At 44.0% G+C, this 22,121-nt stretch overlaps 1 protein-coding gene across 1 annotated transcript; it reads right to left on the reverse strand.

Annotated features, from left to right (window-relative positions):
• Positions 1–405: 405 nt before the first annotated feature.
• HSPA4 (heat shock protein family A (Hsp70) member 4) lies at positions 406–18,432 on the reverse strand. Its single transcript, XM_034066705.1, has 19 exons — positions 18,201–18,432; positions 14,338–14,395; positions 12,547–12,687; positions 11,763–11,885; positions 11,210–11,309; positions 10,678–10,811; positions 8,643–8,887; positions 8,181–8,257; positions 7,719–7,870; positions 6,686–6,792; positions 6,246–6,379; positions 5,629–5,810; positions 5,162–5,251; positions 4,514–4,666; positions 3,909–4,034; positions 2,845–2,952; positions 2,414–2,533; positions 1,906–2,067; positions 406–1,674 (listed from the first exon to the last, which is right to left on the reverse strand). Exons 1-19 carry the CDS (start codon positions 18,305–18,307, stop codon positions 1,474–1,476), a joined length of 2,520 nt encoding a protein of 839 aa, XP_033922596.1. The 5' UTR covers positions 18,308–18,432; the 3' UTR covers positions 406–1,473.
• Between the last annotated feature and the right edge of the window lie 3,689 nt (positions 18,433–22,121).

The following is a 22,121-nucleotide window of genomic DNA, read 5'->3' on the forward strand; positions in this document are numbered from 1 at the left end:
AACAGCACCCCCAGAGCGGTACAGAGCCCCCGTCCGACATAGAAACAGGGCACGGTTTGGGGTGAATGAGGATGGAGCAGCCGCAGCTTCTCTGGGCACCCTGTGCCACCGCCTCAGCACCCTCCCAGGGAAGAGCTTCTGCCTAAGAGCTCATCTCAGTCTCCCCTCGGGCAAGTTCAAGCCATTCCCCTTGGCCTGTCCCTACAGGCCCTTGTCCAAAGCCCCTCTCCAGCTCTGCTTTATTAAAGGGGCCTGAACCAGGGTCTGGCAATTGCAGCTTCACCCACAGCAGCACAAGGGCATTCAAGGCTTTGAGCTGTGCCCTGCACGGGTGGGAAGGACACAGCCCTGCCTCTGCCCTCCCACCACTGCCTCTGCATTGCAATCAAGGGCTGGAGAAGGTGATGGGGTAGAATCCAGTGCATTTATTTCTTGCAGTATCTGAATGGGTGTTCCAGGTTTGGATTTTAACAGATACAAATGAATGTTTGCAAGATTATTGACAATCAGTACTAGAAGCAAATCATTGCACAAAGATCATAATAATAATTGAGAAAAAAAAAGCCAAAAGGTGTCAGGTCTTCCTTTTCCTGGGAAAAAAAAGCCAAACCAAACCCCAAGCATTCCAACTGAAGGCCTCATGGAAGCAAGCATATCCCCATGGAAGCAAGCATATTCCCTGGAAGACTTAGGAGCAAGTCAGAGTCAACGCTCAATGCAGGCAGCAGGAATAGAAGTATTCACTCTACAAGCAGCTAATTTTGTTAGAGACAAGCTTACATGGTCTGATCAGGGGGAAGTGGCCAGGTACACACACCCTGTCTAGGAGGACATTCAGGGATCCACAGGAGCTGCTCCTCTGAGTGTGTGCCAGGGATGCAGATCCACGATGTGAGGGGACCCATTAACATGATGGTACCAGCCCCTGCCTTGCAACCTCATGTAACCAGGCACTGTTGGAGCATGCACGAATCAGCTGGAGCAGTGTTAACACTACAGCAAGGGTTAGATGAGGGCAAGTGACGGAAAGGCTCTGCCTCTGGTGGGAGCTTCCCCCAAACCCCAGCAGCTCCCACACCAGGGGACATGGCCCTAAGTGCCACTGTGCCACCAGTGAGGGGAAGTGAAGAGAGAACCACAGGTGCCTGCAGGTAGGATCCTAGAACAGTGCTGCCATCTCCCCCCTCTACATCAAGGCCAACTCACCATGAACACTACAAATAGACATGAGCTTAGGGCTGCTCCTAAAGGTCTAGTAAGAATACCAACACTTCTAAATACAACCATAAAGGCAAGAAATGCTGCTTATCTGAGTGAGGCACTGAGCGTCACAGTCGACGCACTGACCAAACCTCTCCAGGAGTTCCTACTAGCGCTGTGGTATGCACTTGCTTCACTCTGTATTCAGAACATACAAAGTTGACAACTTAAAGCTTTATTGTAGTTCGCCATAATATAAACAGGTGCTGAAACTCAGTCAATGTCCATCTCTGGAAGCTTCTTCTCAGCAGTGGGGGGGGGAGCAGCGCTCTGCTCAGCGGTGGGGGCCGCAGTGTTGCCTTCACCCTGCCCATCCACAGGTCCATTGGGTTCAGGTGGCTTCTGCTCCTCCTTTGGGAGCTCAACTTTGGGTTTGGGTTTTCGGACAATAGGATTGCAAATACTTGTCAATTCCTGGAAATACAACACAGAAGTGGGTTTATCTGACAACAGCTCTACTTTAACATGTTGCTCAGGTGAACTTTGCCACCACCAGCTGGATATTCAAGCCACAGGCAGATGTTCCCCAGAAATCAAGAGATACCCAGTCACTGTCCTGCCACCAGGGTCCCTCTGAGCATGACAAACCAGACCAATAATCAGAAAGATTCATGGAAATGCAGTGAATTATGTACAAAGACTTACTTTAATCTTGGCTTGTATGTCCTTAGCTTTTATCACTGGGTCCAGTGTAAGACTTCTCTTGTTCTGGAGATTAAGGTGGTTGTTCATCCACTCTGTAGCTTCATTCGTGCTCTTCTCTACTTTTGCCACATCTGCTTCATCCAGGTGATCATACTGTTCATCCTGAAACAGCAAATAAAGAGTAGCTGTTGAAAACCAGTATCTACGTAAGTGCACTGCACATGGATCTCAAACCTCAACTCCCACACACCAGAAAGACCCATTTAGCCAGGAGGCTTTTGGAGCCAGCAGAGCAGCTCACCTAACACCCACAGCTCTAATCAGAGAACTGAAGTCCATGAGGAAATCAGCACCTCATGACTTGAGAGACTGTCAGGTTTTCAAGCCAACATCCACCTCTGAAAATACAGCCAGGAGGGTGCACCAGCTTTTTGAAGGAACTTACTTAAAATGCAGAAAAGATTTATAGCACTTGCTTGTATTTGCCAGAAATTAAATGTATAAATACCTTTGCTCTGAATGCAAGAACAGTTTTCATGTACTGCTGAATGTGCTTCCCTAATTCCTCAAATGCTTTTGGCCTTTCCTCTGATTCTTGGTATCTTGCCTGAATAGGTTGACCCAGAGCCTGAAACAGAGAACAACAGGTATCAAAACCCACACAGCTATGATCCCGCATGATCTGACAGGGTACATCGACACTTCTGAACCCCCTGGAACTTCTACTATTCCCTCTTCTTACAGTAAAGGCTGAGTCTCCCTCAACCCTGCACTGCTAAAGTTTTACTGGAGACCTGCTCCTCATGTGCTTATTAATGAGCAAACTAAGCAGCTTGTTAGCAGTGCTCATCACTGCACCAGTAGAGCTCTGACAGCTCCCTACATGAACAAAGCTCTCCACACTCCCACTGGGACTTACTGCACCCAAGAACCACTTACCTTTAATTCCCCCAACTTGTCAATGTAAATTTGCTTGGGTTGGTCTTCACCATCTTCATAAAGCCAATTTTCTGTATCCTCTAGCTTCAGTGTGAAACTATTTCTATCCTAAAGAACCCACACAAAGCAGGTAGGTGAGATATTCTGTTAGATGGTATTAAATGATGCTCAGAACCTTTCTAGAAGGGTTACAGTCTATAAATGTGAGAACTTGTTTGAAACTCTATTTTAATGAGAAATCAGAAATCCGATATCCTTCAGAATGGCTTTGTGGTGGAGACCAGGGGTAAGGAAGAACCCTCCATCACAGTTTAGACCAATACTGTCCCACAAAAGCCTATTTCCCCCACCTTTTTTTTTCTATTCACATTTCCATCATCAGTCCACAAGCAAACCAGAGAACAGACAAACTCATCTTTAGTGAGGGAGTGATGAATCCCACTCAGCTTGGCCCACTTCTGACTCTGATGGAGGTGCCTGGGCTCTACAAGGCAAGGCTCCGACTGCCATCAACAGGGATGCAGGCAGGAGTTTTGAGTGACTCAGCTGATTACCACAGTCCCCTAACTTTAGAGCTAACACACCAACACTAATTAATAACACCGAGACTTTTAGGGCAACCTGTCCAAACACAGGTATCCACCTTTAGTCAGACCAATCCCATGATTTTGTGCCCAGGTAGGGATGTCTTTGAGGTTTTTATTCTTTACACTATTCCTAAATACTCACAAAGAACCAGAATAGAACAAGATGCATGAAAACCTTAAAACCATTGTGCACATGCACCTAGTCTGTTTCAGTCTCAAAACATACACTCTGATAATACCTTAATTGCTGCAACTGCTTTGGAAGAGAACACGCCATGTATGCTGGGTACCATCTGCTGGTACTCAGGCCATATTCAGATAGCTATCTGCACAGCCAGGTTAAAAGCTATTTCTCCTCATTTAAAATCTGAAGACAGTCTAGGTAAAGACAGCATCTAATACAGGTCACAAGTTACAACAATACAACTGCTGATTGCAGAGAAAGCCATTAGAAGATACCAAGCAAGCAGTACTTACATCTTCACTAACAAACTTCTCATAAATACCGCAGAGTTTGTCTCTCATATCATACACATATTCTTCCACAGCATTCTTGGCATCATTCCTCTCCTTCTCTAGTTTATCCTGCATTATCATTTTACCCTGTGAACAAGTCGTCAAGTTAGCCAAAAAGGTAGTCTCTTAACATACACTGCTAAGATACCTTAAAAGCTTGACCTTGACTTCTGATTTTGGAATAGTGTGATTTACAGAACTGTTCTAAATGCAGCACATGTATGAAGATTCATGTCAGTTTTGGTGGGATACCCAACAAATCTTCCCCTGGTTGAGGAACTTTCACCCTGATGGCAGCAGCCATTTAGCACCTTTAATTGCAGGTGATCTCAGAAGTAATCACCCTGTGAACTGGCCTTCTGCAGAACCCCTCTTCAGGGAAGGTTACAGCATTCACTAATGGGAAGCATGTATCTTGGCTCTGTGGGTCAATGCTGCTCACCTCACCAAAAAAGCATGAGCCTTTCCATCTTTCCTTGATTATCCTTATCCATTAACCATGTTCAAACACCAACATTTCTGGAGCTCAACCAGTGAAATGTGAACTTTGGCAAGTAAGAGTTTACCTCATTCTCAATGAACAAGTTCAGCATATCCTTCCCTATCTGCCACACCAACTGGTTCTCAATGGGGAGGTCCACAGTGGTTGTCTTTACTTTAGCCTTCTTGGCTTGAGGTGGTTGATCCACTTTCTTGTCTTTCAAGTCAGCCTGAGTAGTCTGCATTAAAGAAACAGATTCAAGGTAAGAGCATCATCAGTCAGTTCACATTGAGTATTCAAGACTAACAGAGAAAGTATGACTGAGCTGGTGCACCTCAGCATCAGAGCTACATGCTACCTGTCACACTGACAGTGCAGCTGCTAGCCAGAGGTAGTAAAGGCAATTACTGACTTTTCCCAGGCACACTGAAAACACTGCAGCAGTGTAGTCAGTAAGTGAATACTCCTCCACTATTTAAGTTATTGAAAGCTACATAAAGAGGAGAGTTCATTCATTTTATCAGTACTAGAACACTTACCAGGTCTGCAAGTAATTATCTACATCAGCTATGTACTTCCAAAGCTCTAATCACAACACAGCCTACCCATACAATTCAATGAAAGCTCAGCTTCCAGAGCTATGACAAAAGCAGCAAATACTTCTGGAAGATTCATGGAAATATGTAGTCTGCAAGCTATCCTGTAAAACCAAAGTCTCAAATGATCACATTACCTCCATTTCTTCAGACTCAGCCTTATTTTCAGGTTGGGCCTGCTGTTGTTCTTCAGTTTTCTGCTGCTCTTCCTGATCTATCTGCATCTTCTGAAATTCATAAGGAGATCCAATTTGACATATTAAAGCATATGCAGATCACTGCTTCAGCTCCTAGGCTGATCACATCACCTAGTGCTCTTTGGCAGAAGGAACAGAATGAAACCTAGTCTCAAAACTTAAGTTATAAGCTTCTAATCTAGGCAAGCAACAGCTCCACAATCAGGAATTTTATTTATACCCCCCAGTCCTGGCATCAAGAGGATCTGTCACTGGTGTAACATACTTCAATTAGTACTTGACCACATCTTTATTTTAGTTGTTGGAGGTATCTACTAAATCCTTACACAAGTATTAGAACCTTCCCAGAACTTGGAAGGCTGACGAAGCACAGCTGGCCAAGTACTAAGAGCAACAGAGTCTATTACCTCTTCCTCTTTTGCATGCTGGTCTGTTTCCATCGGCTCTTCATTCTCATCAGATTTATGAACCTCCACTAAAGATGCACTTGAGACACTGAAGATACCGTGGATATTTACTCTGACTTTGACTTTCACTTTTGAACTGGATCCATCTGTTTGAGGAGTGACCTTCTGAACCAAGAAGTGAGCTAAGCAATCCCAGAGACAAAAAAAGATACCATTTGGTTAACTTCATCACTAAACGTGAAGTAAAACCTAACTGCTGCTGACAACAGATCACTGCAATGCACTCAAGAGGGCATCAAATCCTACTCAAGTCAAACAAGTCAATTTTTTTAGTCTGCAGTGCTAGGATACACAGCTATTAGAATTCTCTACGGTGTGCTGTAAGATAGCATTAAAGACAGCACAACTCTCAGTGTACCCCTTTCAGGTTTGTTCCAGCATCAGGATGATCTTCATTTAGCCTATTTGTCCATAAACTTCATATTACTCCACTCATTTTACTGTGGACCCATGACTTTGGAAACCTATCCCCAAGGCGCTTTCCAGACTATATAATCAGACAGAAGTCCTGAAACTTGTACATGATCACTAATAAATGGTTAAAGAATGGTCTTAACCTATAGCAGGATCTGGGTAAGGCAGCTCCTTGGGACAACTGTAGTATGCCTCCAGAGTAAATGGCTCCTTTCTGTAGAAGGTGAGGACCTTAGAAAATGGGGAAGCATGGTTCTTGGGAAAGACCTCACAATCACTGCAAGAGAGAACAGAGCAATCCTTCAGTACATGGCTAATGAATCTGATAAAGGTAACAAAACTTTTCTAGAGACCCTTATACCTTAAGGAAAAGCTTAAGAAGTGACAAGAAGAGTCTCCAAACCTCCTAGGTCAGAGTAAGGCCAACAGCCACATAGAAAGCGTTAAACTGCCCCCCATTAACTTCAGAAAAAGGATCATGTGATTTGTTGAATGAGCACTGCTCTAAAAGCATTATTTACTCCAGTAGTCATCATTCAGTTTTAAGCTGTATAGAACCATTCAAGAAAGCTGAACTTTTTACCTTAACCCTTCCTCTGCTGGTGAATTCCATCGTAAAGAAATAGGATATGGTATCAAATCTGTGATAGAGAATTCTCTCACTTTGAAAGCTGGGGATAAAATAGCACACTGAAAGAACACAAGAGCCATGTTAAAAACATTCAAACTTCAGGTGAACAGTAACTTAATTCAACAAGTGGCTATTTATGCAGCTTCATATGTAGATTTACTTTAGTTTAAGGGAGGCTAATGGCTGTCCTAATCTGATCACTCCCAAAACAGGAATACACAAGTTCTGTCTTAGAGTCATGTTGTTTGGTTTGCTATGGTTAGGCTACTGAAGTGCGTTTTGTGCCCACATAAGAGATCAGGAAACCTCAAGTAAAGTTGCTTTCTACAGTGACACTGTACCAGGCTTTCTGCATACTGTAACAGAAAACTCTCTTTAAGCAGATCCCTACAGCTCATACCACTGACCAAACAGAGCTGTAAGCACATGTTAAACATTTGGAGAGTGAGGTGATCAGAGCAAAATTAAGGTGCATTCAAGATATGGCAGCACTTTTGAAACTATTAAGAGTATTTACTACTGTTTAAGCCGTTCAAGTGGTTGATTCCAGCTCAGGACACAGATTCCCCTTAGCAAGAAGCTAAGCTTTCATTCCCATGCATGCTACTAAGCAGTTGTTTAATATCTTAAGTTCATCAGTAGTGCTGTAACAAAGAAAGATTTTCCCCTGTTTAACCTGGGCCCCCAAAGGAGCCTGGAAGACAAAACATCACATGAACTTTATCAGAGTACTGATTCCCAGCCACACTGAAACATGCTCTGCTTCACTTCCAAAAAGTTACACTGATCTTCATATTTGGCTCAAACAGCACAAAGGAATTGCTTAAAGCTGCTATTCTCTATTCTTCCAACTGCTTTCCTGAAGCTTACTTGAGTCCATTCTAGGATACATATGAAGTATCCTTCCTGTTACTTGGGGACCCTGTCTCAAATACTTGTGATTTCAGTAACAATACTCAGAGCTAAAACAAACAGCACTTGTTACCTGCAGTGCACAACCTCGTGCCACAGCCTCATCTGCATTCAAAGTTGTACTGACTTCTTTGCCAAAAAATTTACTGATCTTCTCTTTTACAGCGGGGATCCTTGTGGTACCACCAACTATCTCTACTGCATAAATATCCTCCTTCTTTAACTCTAGAAAGGAGTCAGACATTAGTTTTTAGACTGTTTTACATGAATATGCTGACATCATAAACTAGATGTTTACACCAACCATTACTTAATTCAAGCTTGTTCTCAATGTTTCGAAGCAGTAAGACTTTCAGATTTTTACCTTGTGTGAAAAGGTTTTAAAAGCTCGTAACTGCTAAGCAAGAAATTGATAGCTGTGGTAAATGCACCTGTCTGAGCCCTGTCAAGACCCAAAGGAAGCTTGTGATAGGGAGGAAGCTTGTGATAGGGATGTCTTTCCTGTATGCAGAACACAGAATGCATGCTCACTTACTGGCTTGCTCCAGCACACTTCGAAGGGGTGGCTCTACTCTTGCAAGCAGCCCTTCACACATCTCTAAAAATTTGCTTCTGTTGGAGGAAACCATAAATCAAGCTATAGCAAACCAGAAGTTAACATTGCAAATGCAATCAGATGCCAAAAGCAGAAGAATGCTACTGTAGCTACATGCTGCAGGGCTTTCCCTCCCCCAGTCCTAGTTTTATACTTATGAAGTAAGTTCTCCCACAGACTTTGCTCCAGTGATCCAGGCACACTTGCAACACTCGCAGCCCCCCCTCCTAGCTCAAGGCCACTGGCCAGTCTCTAAATATCATTCTTAGCAGCACCCCCGCACATATTGTTCTTACATTTCCATCTCCCTCCAGCCCTAAGCACCAGCACTTCATACGAAGTTTGAAGTGCTAAGTTTCTTGACTGAAGCATTTTGAACAAAGCTTAGAGCACAAGCATTACCTGTTCATTGTTCCAGAGACATCTATGTCATTCATGAAGCACTCTATATTCATTGGGAGGTCGGAGGCATTTGCACTCATCAGCTTTTTTAGCTTCTCACACTCCTGGGACAGCCTCAGCAGTGCCCGGATCTTGGACTTGATGTCCAGTTTGTATTTCTTGCCAAATTCTTCACAGAAGTATTCAACTAACATCTCGTCAAACTTCCTGCCTCCAAGTGTTGTGTCAAATGCTGTAGCGAGAACCTTAAAGAAACGAAACCCTTCAGTAATGGCACAGTTTCTCATTACTCAGTGACACCAGTTAGCAGTTAAAGTCAAAGCATTTCTTTGTTTCAAATATAGTCAACTTGAAATTAAAGCAAGTACTACAATGTTACTGCTGAAGAAGAATTACACTGGTGCAGCCATAACAAGAAGAATTCAGCACGGTTCATTCTCTACTGTGCCCTTGCAGTGAGGAGTTTCTTTTGATAAGCCTCATCCAGAAGCCCAACCTAGTCCAAACAATAAATCCGTGTCCCTTACTCAGCTTTCACACTTCAGACACTGCTGGCAACAACTAAGCTATTCTATTCTATTTCAGGGCAACCTAAGTAGCAATTACATTACCAGCATCTGCAGTAACAGATGTACACATCCTGAGATACCTCTGGTTTTCTTTAAGCCTACCAAGTCTAAGCCATGATTATCCTGTGCCTGTTGTAGCTGGTATCAGATGTTTTCAAAATGCTGCTGGAGAGGGAACCACTGTTACCTTGGACAAATTTTGGCACCTTCACAAATATGAGACCCCTCTCCAAACACCAATTCTCACAAGGGAAAAAACCCATGTACCAAATGCTAAAAGCAGCTTTGGGCCCCCAGCCTACCTATAGCAAGGTGACAACTTTCAGAGGCAATTTAGGAAGCTAGGGCAAGGCTCAGCAGCACAATCTGTTCAGTAGCTTGTACTGTAAGCACACCATCAGTTCCCAAATTCTGCTTAGCCACTGTCAGTTTGAGTCATATCCCAGATTAATTTTTGATGCCTCATAAGGGTGGAACATGCTTACACAAAGCCAAGAATAAATGGAGAGAATAAATGCTATTAACTCTTGCAGATAGGTGCTTGCTCCTGATGAGGGGATTATCTGCAAAGAACATCTGCAGCCCATCCACCTCAGCTGATTCTGTGCTTTAAACATGCTGGGAACTGATTTTTTAAGGAACAGAAATTAGTGAAGTATCCCATTATTCTCAATACACCTCCAGACTAGGCTTGGCCTCTTCACTTTTAACTGCCTTGCTGCCCAGCTCTCCATTCTACACTCAAAGGCATCCCTTCCATACTTCTGTGGTTACAGTTTAAAAGACAAATCAGAGAAACACAAAGTAGGTCACGTTTCTTTACAAAAGAAAACACAACTTCAACAAAACCAATGCTTTCAGAACTCTTGCCCTCTCTGCATTTCACTGCCCTGCACTGGAAAGTTCGGGTTTGTTTCTCCAGCAGATTGAGTTACTGGAACTGCAAAAGCCCAGACTGTAATTGTAAAAAGGCCACTTAGAAATGCTGAGAACAGTAATGCTTTGGCAGCTCACACTGTAACTTGCTTACCCTCCACTCAAAGCTTAAAGTAATTAGAATGTTTTTGCTCTTTCACATGAGCCCTGCAGTTAATGTTTAAAACATGACACTTGGAGCATCCTAGGAATGCCTGCTTTCATGCTCGCTCTCATGACTGAACTGGAATATTCTCTGAAAGCAACATCCAGTCAGATATGATAATTTCTGACTACACAGTTTAATTCAGGCTTTTTATTCTTTGCCAAAATCTGCTGATTAAGGCATGTTTGCTTCCTCCACACACTACTCAAAAGCTCTCTAGTTCCCTGCCCTACTTTTAACTCCAGACAAAGAGCAATTTTAAGAGTAAGAACTGAGCTGTCTGGATGCACAATGTAAAGACAAGCAAGCTTGCCTGTCACAGGCCCTGTATGCACTGGTGAATATTCTACTGGTGATTAAAATGCATGCAGAACTGATTGTTTACTTTCAGCTTTCCTTTGTTGAATGCACAAACAGAAACTTGATATGCAGAATGCCCCATATCCACAAAAACAACATTCCGTGGCTTCTCTTCCAAGGCAGGCAGGTCTTGCTTATAGATCCCGTATGCCAGGGCAACTACACAGAGACAAGAAGCAGAGACTGTAGTCAGGATATTCAGTTCCATAATTCTCTAAGTGGGTCATCAGTAAAGATAATCAGCATTGCCCCTTCATTTTCAAGCTACAGAAACTGGTTTCTTGTTAAAATTCCCAGTGCTAAAGAGACATGGAAGAACACAAAACAACATAAGCCCCCGCAGTAGCTGCATTATAACAGGTACCCGAGAAACATCTTTATGTTTCTGTAAAGCAATGAAATAGACCAGAGCTCAAGGAACTTGATGATCAACTAATCCATTTTAAGTTTACAAAAGCAGCAGTTAACTCCAGAGGACATGGATCACTGACACATTACAAGTCCTTTTATCTAATACAACTACAGTATTAAGCAAGGGAGAGAAAGGAAGATGCTACCTGCAGTTGTTTCATTTATCAGTCTCAGACAGTTGAGACCAGCGATCTGTGTAGCATCCATCACAGATCTCCTTTCTGCATCTGTGTAGAAAGAAGGAACCTGAAAGACAATCAAATATTCAATATAAGCATTTAGAACAGCCACCTTTAGCAAACAGTTAAAGTGTGTGTAGAGAATCAGTATAGAGCATAACTGAGGTACCCTGCAAATTCAATGTTCACTTCAGTTCCAACAGAGAAAGGGGAAGGAAAACATTACATGAAGACAAGTTATTTCTTGTGAAGTTTTTTCCACCCTATGTCAAGCCATTCATTTTAGGACTGAAAAAACAAACTGGTATCAAATATTATTTATGCTGCTGATTAGCAGCATTTTAAGACATTCACCATTAATGAAGTAAGTCTAGAGCTGAAGAGATGGGAGAAAGAATCATTTTAAACAGAAAAGACAAATACCTGAATATTCAAGTCTCATGGGCAATTTCATGCTGCCATCATTTCAGTTTATGATGCCAACCAAATAGGTAAAACCTGGTTACCATCACATACTTACAGAAACAACACAGTCAACTACAGGCTTCTTGAGCGCATTCTCAGCGGTCTCTTTTAGCTTGGTAAGAAGCATCCCTGTCACCTGTTCAATAGTAAAGTTTCTTTCTTCTTCCATATACATGGCCTTCAAAGAAGAATTGTGCACACAGGTTACACTACAGCACAAACCACGAGCTACACACATAAGGAACACATGCAAGAGCCTTTACTAAAAGCAAGCTCAAACAGTAATCCAGCTCTGTACAAGCTTCTCGCTGAGGGCCAGGCTTGTGCACAGCAATTGTGAGTTAAAGACTAGAACACACATTTCAATTCACATACACAAAGCTGCTCTGCACATTTTTTAACCCTAATTTGTAAGCAGTGCCTAGGATAACTGATCCTACACCAGCAGGGATGAGGGTATCAGTTACTGCTAAAATCCAAATCAGATAATCAGCCATTGTAGAAAATGACCAATTACTAAGCTGACTTCTCACACCTCTGCAGTATCTGGACAGTAGCTAAGTAAGTCCACTGCTCAAGTAACTCATCTTCCAGATTCACCATGGACTGAAAGGTAAAAGTCACTGCTACAGCAGTTGGTGTGGGCTTTGCAAGGCAGTGAAGTTGTGTTAACTAAATGCAGTCTCACCTAACACCTGGAGAGACCATCTGCATTATTAGCCTTTCATTCCCTATTTGAGATTTTCCATTCACTACAGCAAGGAGATTTAAAATAAAGAGACTAAAGGGAACTTTATCAGTTTCCTCCTCTGGCTCTTTGTCAAATCTGCCAGACTTACCTTGATGCCAGTTGAGCCTGTTGGCAGCTGGACAAGTTCATAGGCAAGGCTTGCTTTTTCAGCTTGAACAAAGGGATCTGAGAATGCACGACCATGAAATCTTTTAAAACTTTGTACTGTATTCTTTGCATTTGAAATAACCTAGAGGAAAAGAAATCTTTAATACAACATGTCAGGGCAACATCGGAATTTCAAACAGAAGACAGAGTTTTGTTCTCATGCCTCTCCCACCAGCAGAGTTTTGTCATTTGTATCTTGTATCAGGGCAGTTGCTAGAAGGCACCTTCCCTCTCATCACTCACGGAACCTACAGGAATTTGAGATTTAAAATAAAATGTATGCTAGCATATTGAGCCAAGATTCTATCAAAATCTGATTAAAACAGCACTCCATTGTCACAGTGTAATTGTAGGACCCTCTTTAAAAACGTTAGCAAAGTGTCTTTCCCCTTTACCTGTTTCCTACACCCCACCTTTCTATCACAACACAGTCAGTAATTCCACAAACAAAACAAGTACATTGATGTAAACCCCAGTTCAGGTTCATCACATGCATGTGACAGTCAACACAGGTATTCCCACAAAACAGCTCAAGGACATGGTCATGAAGCTTTAAAAAGTCAAGACAGCCCCAAGATGCTACTGTCAATTTGACTTAAGTGACAAGGGTCTTTTATTAATAGCAGAGATCAGTGCAAATGGAGAAGTGAAAGAAGTTACAGCCTGGTTTCACATGGTGAAAGTAAACTTGTTGAATTCTTTAATTTACATTAGAGCAAGACACATACTAAAACCCCCAAGCAGTTCACTGAGCAGACAACACTGTACCATGTAACATTTACCTGTGATTCAGTTTTAGTCGAGTGTCTATTTCCTACATAACCTGGGTCTGATGTTGTGTAAGTTTAGTTTCTGCAGGACATACCTCATCTCTACTGGATCTCTGTATCAATGCTTTTCTTTAAGCTAAGCAGACACTCAATCCCAGAAAAAAAACATCTGTATTTAGTTCTAGTACAGTTGTTCTGTTCTTGAATAACATGGTTGTGTCCAGTCATTTTTGTGTTCTAGATAATGAATCTTCACCCATCTCTAGGTATTTAAGGCTAAGAAAAACCAAGTGTTTGAATAGTCACTTCCTGTAGAGGACTTCAAAGAAAAAAATAGTCACATTTTATAGGGGTTTCACAGCAACAACAAGGCATGACACAGCAGGACCCAAATGTGACAACTCAACGTCACTTTCTCCGTGTCCTTAAATCATATTTACCTACCTACATCAACAGACACTCCAAGCATAAGCAAGAATGCCCAAGACAGACATCTAGGTTGTAACTCAACCACAAAGAGTCAAGAGAGATATATTTACACCCAAGTATGCCCCCTTTCTGACAGAACTATGCACTTGATGGAATTCCATAGAATGCAGTCACATAATTAAAAGCTAGCGTAAGACACACAAACTAGAACAAGCTAAGGCAGGATGAAGCACTCTGCTTAGCTTGCTTTCTAGGTTGCAAATGTAAATTCTAATTGGTATTTGTCATAATTTCAGAAAGGGCAAAACTGTATATCTTTTTCTGTTTCCACACTTCATCACATGCAATGATCAACCCCGAGCTTCCTACCCAAGATGCCAGAGCAGCATTACATGCTGAGCAGCTGAATTCAGCTCAGCTGTTCACACTTTATGAAGACACCAAGACACCAGCTCAGAGACATCTGTCACCTTCCCCGATCAACCAATACATCCTGCTCCTCAGCTACTGACTTACCCAACGTACACACTCACCTGGCTTTTAGCTGCAGCACCAATAGAGCGGTTCTTGGGTCCAAACGATATACATGACCTGTAATGAGAGGAAAGATTGACGGTTAGTAAGGGACTGGTAGAACTGCACTGCTTATCTTGTTGAGAAATGTTGACAAGATCAGAGATTTTAAGCAGTGTTTGGTCTATGGAGGAGCTGCTCGCTCACTGCAATATATGCACAGAAATTCTGTGAATTCTGGAGAAAAACAGGCACTTGCAGCTCAGTCAGAACAATGCTGTGCACAGCAGCACAGCACTGAACCCAAACATAACTCATGCTGCTTCAAGTTCTACATCTATATAGTAACTGGGGAGACACCCTTTAACTCTGTATTTACCCACCTATCTAAGGCCACCCAAAGATAAGCTGGTCATTAATAGTACAGGAAACATTCAGCTCTTCAGAAGACACACAGGAAATAAATCGGGTATTCAGGAAATCATTCCCACATATCTGTACCAAATGCTAACTCAACTTTCCAGCTGTAAAGCAAACCTGCAGAGAAAAATTGGTGCTTGAGTTTCATCTGCACTCACTGCAATAATACAGATTACAGAAAGAAAAAACATACTTCATGCCAAGCTACTTGTGACAGCCTGCAGGTCTGAAAAACATGGAATAAAACCCCTCCATTCTGGAGGAATTCCTGCTCCTATTAAGCCTCTTTATTTACATACTTAAAATTAAATCCAGCCCTCCAATCCAAGTTCCTCATACCACTGAGGTAAACTTACTGGGGAAAAAAAGAATACCATGAATCAAGTAGATTGTTACTATTCACACAACGCTGGAACAGCACAATTCAACTGCTCCCTGTGCAGCAGGTCAAGAATTTGCTTTACAACAGGGTTCTGCCGCAGGGCAGCCACAAGAAACAAATTCCATCCCAGACTGAGCTTTAGAATTGGCCTGTCAAACAGAAATGGTCAAAACCAGAACTGAAGACCACAGTGAGATAACTACATTGGGTTTGTATCTTCTTCCAATTTATTAGCAGCTTAACAACTGAGGCAAAACCCACCCCAAAGCAATGTGCTGCAACAGAATTAACACCTCTGAATTAATCTGTTTCTATTTGAAACAACCACTCAAAGGATCAGCTAAAGTGAGGAGATTCCGTGCTATGCAAATCCTAAGGTCCACACTAAGGGAACACAAGCTGCAGAGCTTATGGTTAAAAACTTCATGAGCCCCAAGCTGGAAGCTGGTTATTAATTTACTCTGGGCTTCAGAAAGGAATTAAAGACACAAACAGGAATTGCTGCTTTTCTCCTGGACAACAAGATATCCAGCTACTTCACTGCTAGGTTCACAAGCCATGGGCCCCATCCACCACAAATCCATTAAGATAGATAACAGAATTCTCTAAATCTGCTAGACTAAGAACTCAAAGCAGAAGTCTGTCTCAATAGAAGGAAATGGCACAGTAATTGAAGATGCACAGTAATTGAAGACATGGTATCTCATATTATGTGCAGGGAATAAAACTCTGAAGTGCAAACATCCTTCTTAACTATGCTTTATGAACAGGCAGGCTTCTCTGAGCAGCTGCAGTGAGATAGATGGGATTGTTTTCAGCTCCATTCAGTCCCTTTGTGCCCATCCCAGCCCTTCTCCTCTCAAAGCCCCAAGCAGCCACACCAGGTCCAGGGCAAAGCTAAGTTAAACTGCAAGAAGGAAGGAAAGAGGAAGTAGCTTCATTCCCCAAATCAATTTACCACAGGATTCAGGGTTAACTCATTTAACATGAATTAGACTATTACACAATTTACTGGGAGCTGAATAACTAACCACAGCACCTAGAGCAGAGTCATAATCACACTGAAGGTCATCACAGGTCTAATGAAGCAACTTAAGCAGAGCTCTGAACTTCATTAATGCTCCTGCAGGCACCACTTCACACTCCCACCTGCTTCCACTTCCTCAGATGATATATCCTGTCCCCTGACAGCACATTTCCTTTACAGTAAAAAGGAAAAATCAGCCCTCAACACCATAAGCTCAGTTACAAATTCACTTTCATCCTATGGAGATAATGGATAACCATGACACCTCCCTCTTCCCCCCACCTCACATTTTTACCAGCCTGCTCTCTACCACTTCTCCATTTTAAGAATATTGTATTCACAGACAAACATGTTTTGTGCTGCTTTTGGATAGAGAAGTTTCAATTTCACAGGATTCTAGAAAAATCCCAGTGCAGAGCTGAAAGCAGATTCAGAGAGAACACCATTGTGCCACGGCACTAAATACAGTGCATTCAGCAGGGTTTACTTCACTAAAACAATAACAGATATTTAAAAATCCTTCCTAAAACATGGAATTCATCATAGCAAATAGTGTTTAGCCCTGACCATGAGCAGACTCCTGAGGAAACCTGCCACAACACCTTGCAGGACTTCCCCAGAGGCCATGGTACAGAACCATTGAGCAGTGGCTTTTTGAACCAGGCTGTTTCCAAGCCAGTCATTAAGCATTCCCTTTACAGATGGGTTTGCTCACACAATGGTTTCTGCATTCTCCCAGAACAGGGCTTGGAAATTAAGTCCTGTTAAAAACTCTTTATCATTCGTATTATGCTTTTTTTTTCAATTTCACTTCAGCCCTTCATAACTGAATTATTTCCTGAAAGATGCTTTGGGCCAGGTACTTTATACAGCTTCAGTGAGCTGTATGTGCATTCTTACCTCAAATACATATAAGCAGAACTCCAGCTCCCTGAGGGACACATACCCAGGGCTTCTAGACAAGTGCCTTGGAGTTCTTCACATTAACTATTTTCCTAGTACATCTAACACTTAAGCTGTTACTGACAACACTTCAGAGACTGTTCCTTACTCCAGCACATGGTACAAGATTAAAGACTTCCTTCTCCATTGATTCATTGCTCAGAGACAGCAACAGGCAAACAGAGCCGAGGTACTGTCTAATGGGAAGCAAGATCATTTTATTCCTCTCATCATTACAAGCAGATGTGAAGGACCTAAAAAAACCCTACCTAAGACAATGTAACGATCTCATTAAGACAACAATTTACTTCAGCATCTGCTTAAAATAAAGCTATGCTACGAGAGTAACTTTTAAGAGAGCTTTGCGAACAGCTCCCTCCAGGTTTGATGCACTGGAAGGTTTCTTTTGCATCTTTATTTTGCAATTTATTCTTACAAGAGTTTTATCCGAGTTCTCCCTCTCAGAAAGTTTATTAAAACCACGCATCACAGTGTTGGGAGTCCTGTTTAGAGAAGGAGAGACAGAACACACTACACACGTTGTACAGTGCGACCTGCTTCAAGACCGAGTTCACCGGCGAACTGCACTATTAGCCAGGGCCTTTTCCAGGTAAAGGGGGGGTTCTGGCTGAGCTGCTCACATCCCCCTTCCCTATCCCCGGTCAGTCTGGTGGCTGGCTTCAAGCGTGAGTTTAAAAGCCTCAATGCGAGCTCAGTGTTCACCTCCGCAGCCTGGCTGAACTGAGGGGAGAAGAACTTGAACTGCAGGGGAACAGGCAGAAATGCTATCGGGGATGTGTGAACATGGTGTAGATATTTACTAGGAGTTAAGCTTTATTACTTCCAGCAAAGATGCGGTTGGCTTTCCTCGCATCCACAGACCCCGTCCAGCCCTGCCTTAAGGCGCACACGCTGCTTACACTACACAGGAAGAAAAGGAGCAGCGACGGGCACCCGCAGCCTCTCTCGGTGCCGGCCGCGCGGTACCGCTCGTTTTCCATCGCGTTTGTGTGCGGTAAACCCACTGCCCCCGGCCCCGGCTGCCTCCCGCCCCGCACACCCGGGCCCGGCGGCCGCGCTGCCTCCCTCAGCGCGGCCCGCGCCCCACTCACGGCGTGCTGCGGTCGCTGTACTCGTTGGCGATGGTCTCGATGCCGCCGGCACGGGCCACGGCCACATAGCAGCTCTGGAAACCCAGATCGATGCCCACCACGGACATGGCTGCGGCTCGAAGAGGAGGCGGCGCCTGCGAGGCAGCGGCGGGGCTCGGCGCGGTTAAATGCGCGGCGGCGGCAGCGGGGCCTGCCCGGGCGGGGGCACTTCTCGAAGGATCCCGTCGGGCCGCGGCAGAGAAGAGAGCGCAGGGAGGAGGCGGATCTCGCGAGACTAAAGAGGGGCGCGTCCGGGGGGCGGGGCTAGCGCTGGCCACGCCCCCAGGCCTGTGCGCGGGCTTTTCCTTGGCCGAAAGTGAGAGTTTTGTGCTCAGAAAGGAGCGGAAGGGGGGGGGGTTTGTGCCCTGGTTGCCTGCAGGTCTGAGGCGCCACCGGCCGGTTCCTGCCTTTCAGTGCCAGTAGAGAACGTTTAAGTTAAACTTGCCATTTTCCATATGATGTAATCACCGGATGACAAGGGAGGGGGCTGGAGGCAAAAGGTGCTTGTGAGAGCGATGGAAATGGATCACAGCTCCTGGTGATGCGCGGATAGACTCCACAACTAGTTAAAGTTGTAAAGTAGGTATGGTTTTATTCAGCGCTGAGGTGCATGGGGATAGCTCCTGCAAAGCATGCACACCTCAGGGTTGTTCTCCCTTTACATTTATTCTCTTAAGGTATACATAGACATGAGGTTGCTCAATACACCTATACATATGTAGTATCTATCCCTCTTCATATTATAATGAGCCAGGAGGTCCTTTGCACCTACGCAGTGCCCCTTCTGGTCATGGACAGAGGTCTCAGGATGAAGTAAATGAGTCTTCCTCTTGTGAGTAGGGGTCTTCAAGATGAAGTAAATGAGTCTTCCTCTTCTTAAACTTTTCACCTTTTAATCTTCAGACATGGCCTTAGGGTTTGGTCGGTGCCCAGTCTGCTTCTCCCCGGCTTCTCAGTAGAACCAAGCATCTGCTTTTGTCCCTTACCAGTAAAGCTAAGCATCTGCTTCTCCCCCTACAGCAGTAATCAATGCCTTGGCATGTTAGGTACTTAGGACAGACAATACTTTTGTTTAAGCAAAGGAATTCCTTTAACCCCCTTGTACAATTTCTCTGTATTACACACACACACCCCACCCCCACCCCCCCCCCCCCCATACATTGGTTACCCCTGTATCACTGGAAACTTGGGTTTCACAGAAAAGGACCGGAACTCCTGAGAAATCACCTTTTATTGTTCTGGGCCAGAACCGTTCAAGTGCACCATGGTGGTGGTTCTGCCTCAACCCCCCCAAAATGGCAATGAAACCTATTTTCTGTTTTAGCAACCTGGAGAACCTTATGGCCAACACCTAAAGGGGCCTGTGAGAAACCCGGAGAGGGGCTTTGGACAAGGGCCTGTAGGGACAGGCCAAAGGGAATGGCTTTAACCTGCCAGAGGGGAGACTGAGATGAGCTCTTAGGCAGAAGCTCTTCCCTGTGAGGGTGCTGAGGCGCTGGCACAGGGTGCCCAGAGAAGCTGTGGCTGCCCCATCCCTGGCAGTGCTCAAGGCCAAGTTGGACACAGGGGCTTGGAGCAGCTGCTCCAGTGGAAGGTGTCCCTGCCTGTGGCAGGGGCTGGAGCTGGAGGAGCTTTAAGGTCCCTTCCAACCCAAACCAGTCTGGGATTCTGTGATTTTATGACACTTCCTGTTTGGGAATGCTTTTACTTCTGAGACAAAACATAACCCAGCAATGCAATGTGTTATGAACAGAACATTCCCCAGTTCCCAGCTCTGTATTTCCAGCACTGCTCCTTGTCTTAATGATCCAGCAGACACACGGATGAGAAACCCAATCCTGGCAGCAGGAAGGGCTCGTGCCCAGCAGCAGCCCCTGGGGCCGCTCCTGGCAGGGAGCTGGGTGATGCCGCTCTGGCAGCTGCCGCTGGGCCAGGAATTGCATCACGGTGCCAGTGCCAGGGTAATAATGAACGGCTCAACCTCGGCTGTCCTTGGGCATTAGAGCGAGGTGCCAGGGAATGAACCAACGCCGCTCCGCAGAGAGGGTACTGGGGAGCGCAGCCAGGAGAGCATCACCCATTTCCCTTCTTTCTGTTTTTCACTTTCATTAGGACAGGAGCAACGAGCCTGGTGTCAGACAGGACATTTAATCATAGAGACATGTCATGGTTTAAAACCAAACTGCACACAGCTCGTTCACGCACTCCCCCCCTTGCTCCCCCAACTCCTGGAGAGTTAGGAAGGAGAATCCAAAGAATGTAGCCCCCACGGGTTGAGATAAGAAAGGTTTAATAACTAAGGTATAACACAAATCACTACTGCCATTACTACTACAAATAATAATGGTAAAGCCAATAACAAGTGAAGAGAATACAACACCTCACCAGCCACCGACCCATAACTCACCCCACCCTGCCCGACCGAGCACTGACCAATACCTCCTCCATCCCCCCAGAGCTCCAGCCCTTCCGGGTCTCTCCCGGTTACATCCTGTGTATGACGTACTATGGTATGGAATACCTCTTTGGCTAGCCTGGGTCAGGTGTCCTGTCTCTCCTTCCTCCCAGCCTCCCCTCCTCCCTGGCAGAGCATGAGCTCAGAAAAGGCCTTGGACAAACCAAACATCCGAGCAGTAACTCAAAACATACTTGCTATCAGCAACCGTTCCCAGCCCGAAAGTCAAAACACAGCACTGCACCAGCTACCAAGGAGAAAAATGACTGCTACTGCTCAAACCAGGACAAGACATAGAATGGTTAGGGCTGGAAAGGACATTATGATCTGTGTCCGAGTGTGGGGGACAGGAGGGAGGTGGGAGAGAAGGGCCCCACCAGCCCAAACAGAGAGTTCTGGTTATCACATACAACCCCCTGGAGAGGGGAAATAGAAAGAAATGAAATCAGAACTCAAGGTGTTGTGATGTATTCATCTGAAGTGGAACAGAGTCCATGATTCTCCCTATTCTCCTCTATTTTCTGGTGTACAAAACATGAAAAGGGTGGAATAGATCTTTCTAAGGAATAACTGGGATTCGAGGACAGCTGGAGAACACACAGCTTATTCTGAACTCTTGTTCTATGTATTATTTGATAGGGCTTTATCACTTCTTCCCTGGTGAAGTCTGGTTTGCAGTAGAGAGCAACTCTGAAATGAAACAGCAAAGTAACTCAAGTCACTGGATTTTACCTATGAGATTGACAGTTCTTGACTTTTGAAGGCTTGATAAGTAGCTGATACTGTGTATGCTGGGGTTTGTTCTATATCTGCTTTTTTTGGTATTTCATAACCACATCATATGCTCAAGACTTTCAGAATTCAGTCATATATTTGGTCAACCACTGCTATATAGAAGAAAACGTGAGTCAGAGAATGTATACAAATATAGTGATAACATGGCCTAAACCTCACGGCTGTTTCTAAGGAAGGAATGGTTTATTGTTCGTGGACTTGATACAACTTCACTGCTTTGAGCTGCAAACAGGCCTCCTGTAGCATGACAGGTATCATAAATAGTTAATCCTCATATATATAAAATATATAGTATATTTTATATAAATATATAAAATATTTATATATTAAGATTATATATTTATAGATATAATATATATGCTTATATATAAATATATAAAATATATAAAAAATAAAATAAAATGGGAAAAGACAGATATGTTGCTGTTCATTTGCCTGTTCTTCAAAGTATCTTCATCGTGCTTTCATCACTCAATGGAAGTCTACTTGATCTGTGCCCTGCTCAGCCCTGATCTCAGTGTGCAGCCTCCAGACTTCCCCAAAACTTACTCCCCTGGGGAGCTTCACAGATGCTTCCTTGCCTGGAAGATGGAGCACCCTCTTTCCTGTTATCTGCCTGTGGAACAGTGGTT

This window comes from Melopsittacus undulatus, chromosome 10, assembly GCF_012275295.1.
Source record: "Melopsittacus undulatus isolate bMelUnd1 chromosome 10, bMelUnd1.mat.Z, whole genome shotgun sequence".
Classification (NCBI taxonomy): domain Eukaryota; kingdom Metazoa; phylum Chordata; class Aves; order Psittaciformes; family Psittaculidae; genus Melopsittacus; species Melopsittacus undulatus.

Coding starts and splice junctions, on each gene's coding strand:
- HSPA4 (XM_034066705.1), bottom strand. CDS start 18,307: ATGTCCGTGGTGGGCATCGATCTGGGTTTCCAGAGCTGCTATGTGGCC. Junction 2,534..2,844: donor ACAAGTTGGGGGAATTAAAG/GTAAGTGGTTCT, acceptor TCTCTGTTTCAG/GCTCTGGGTCAACCTATTCA. Junction 1,675..1,905: donor ACATACAAGCCAAGATTAAA/GTAAGTCTTTGT, acceptor TTGTATTTCCAG/GAATTGACAAGTATTTGCAA.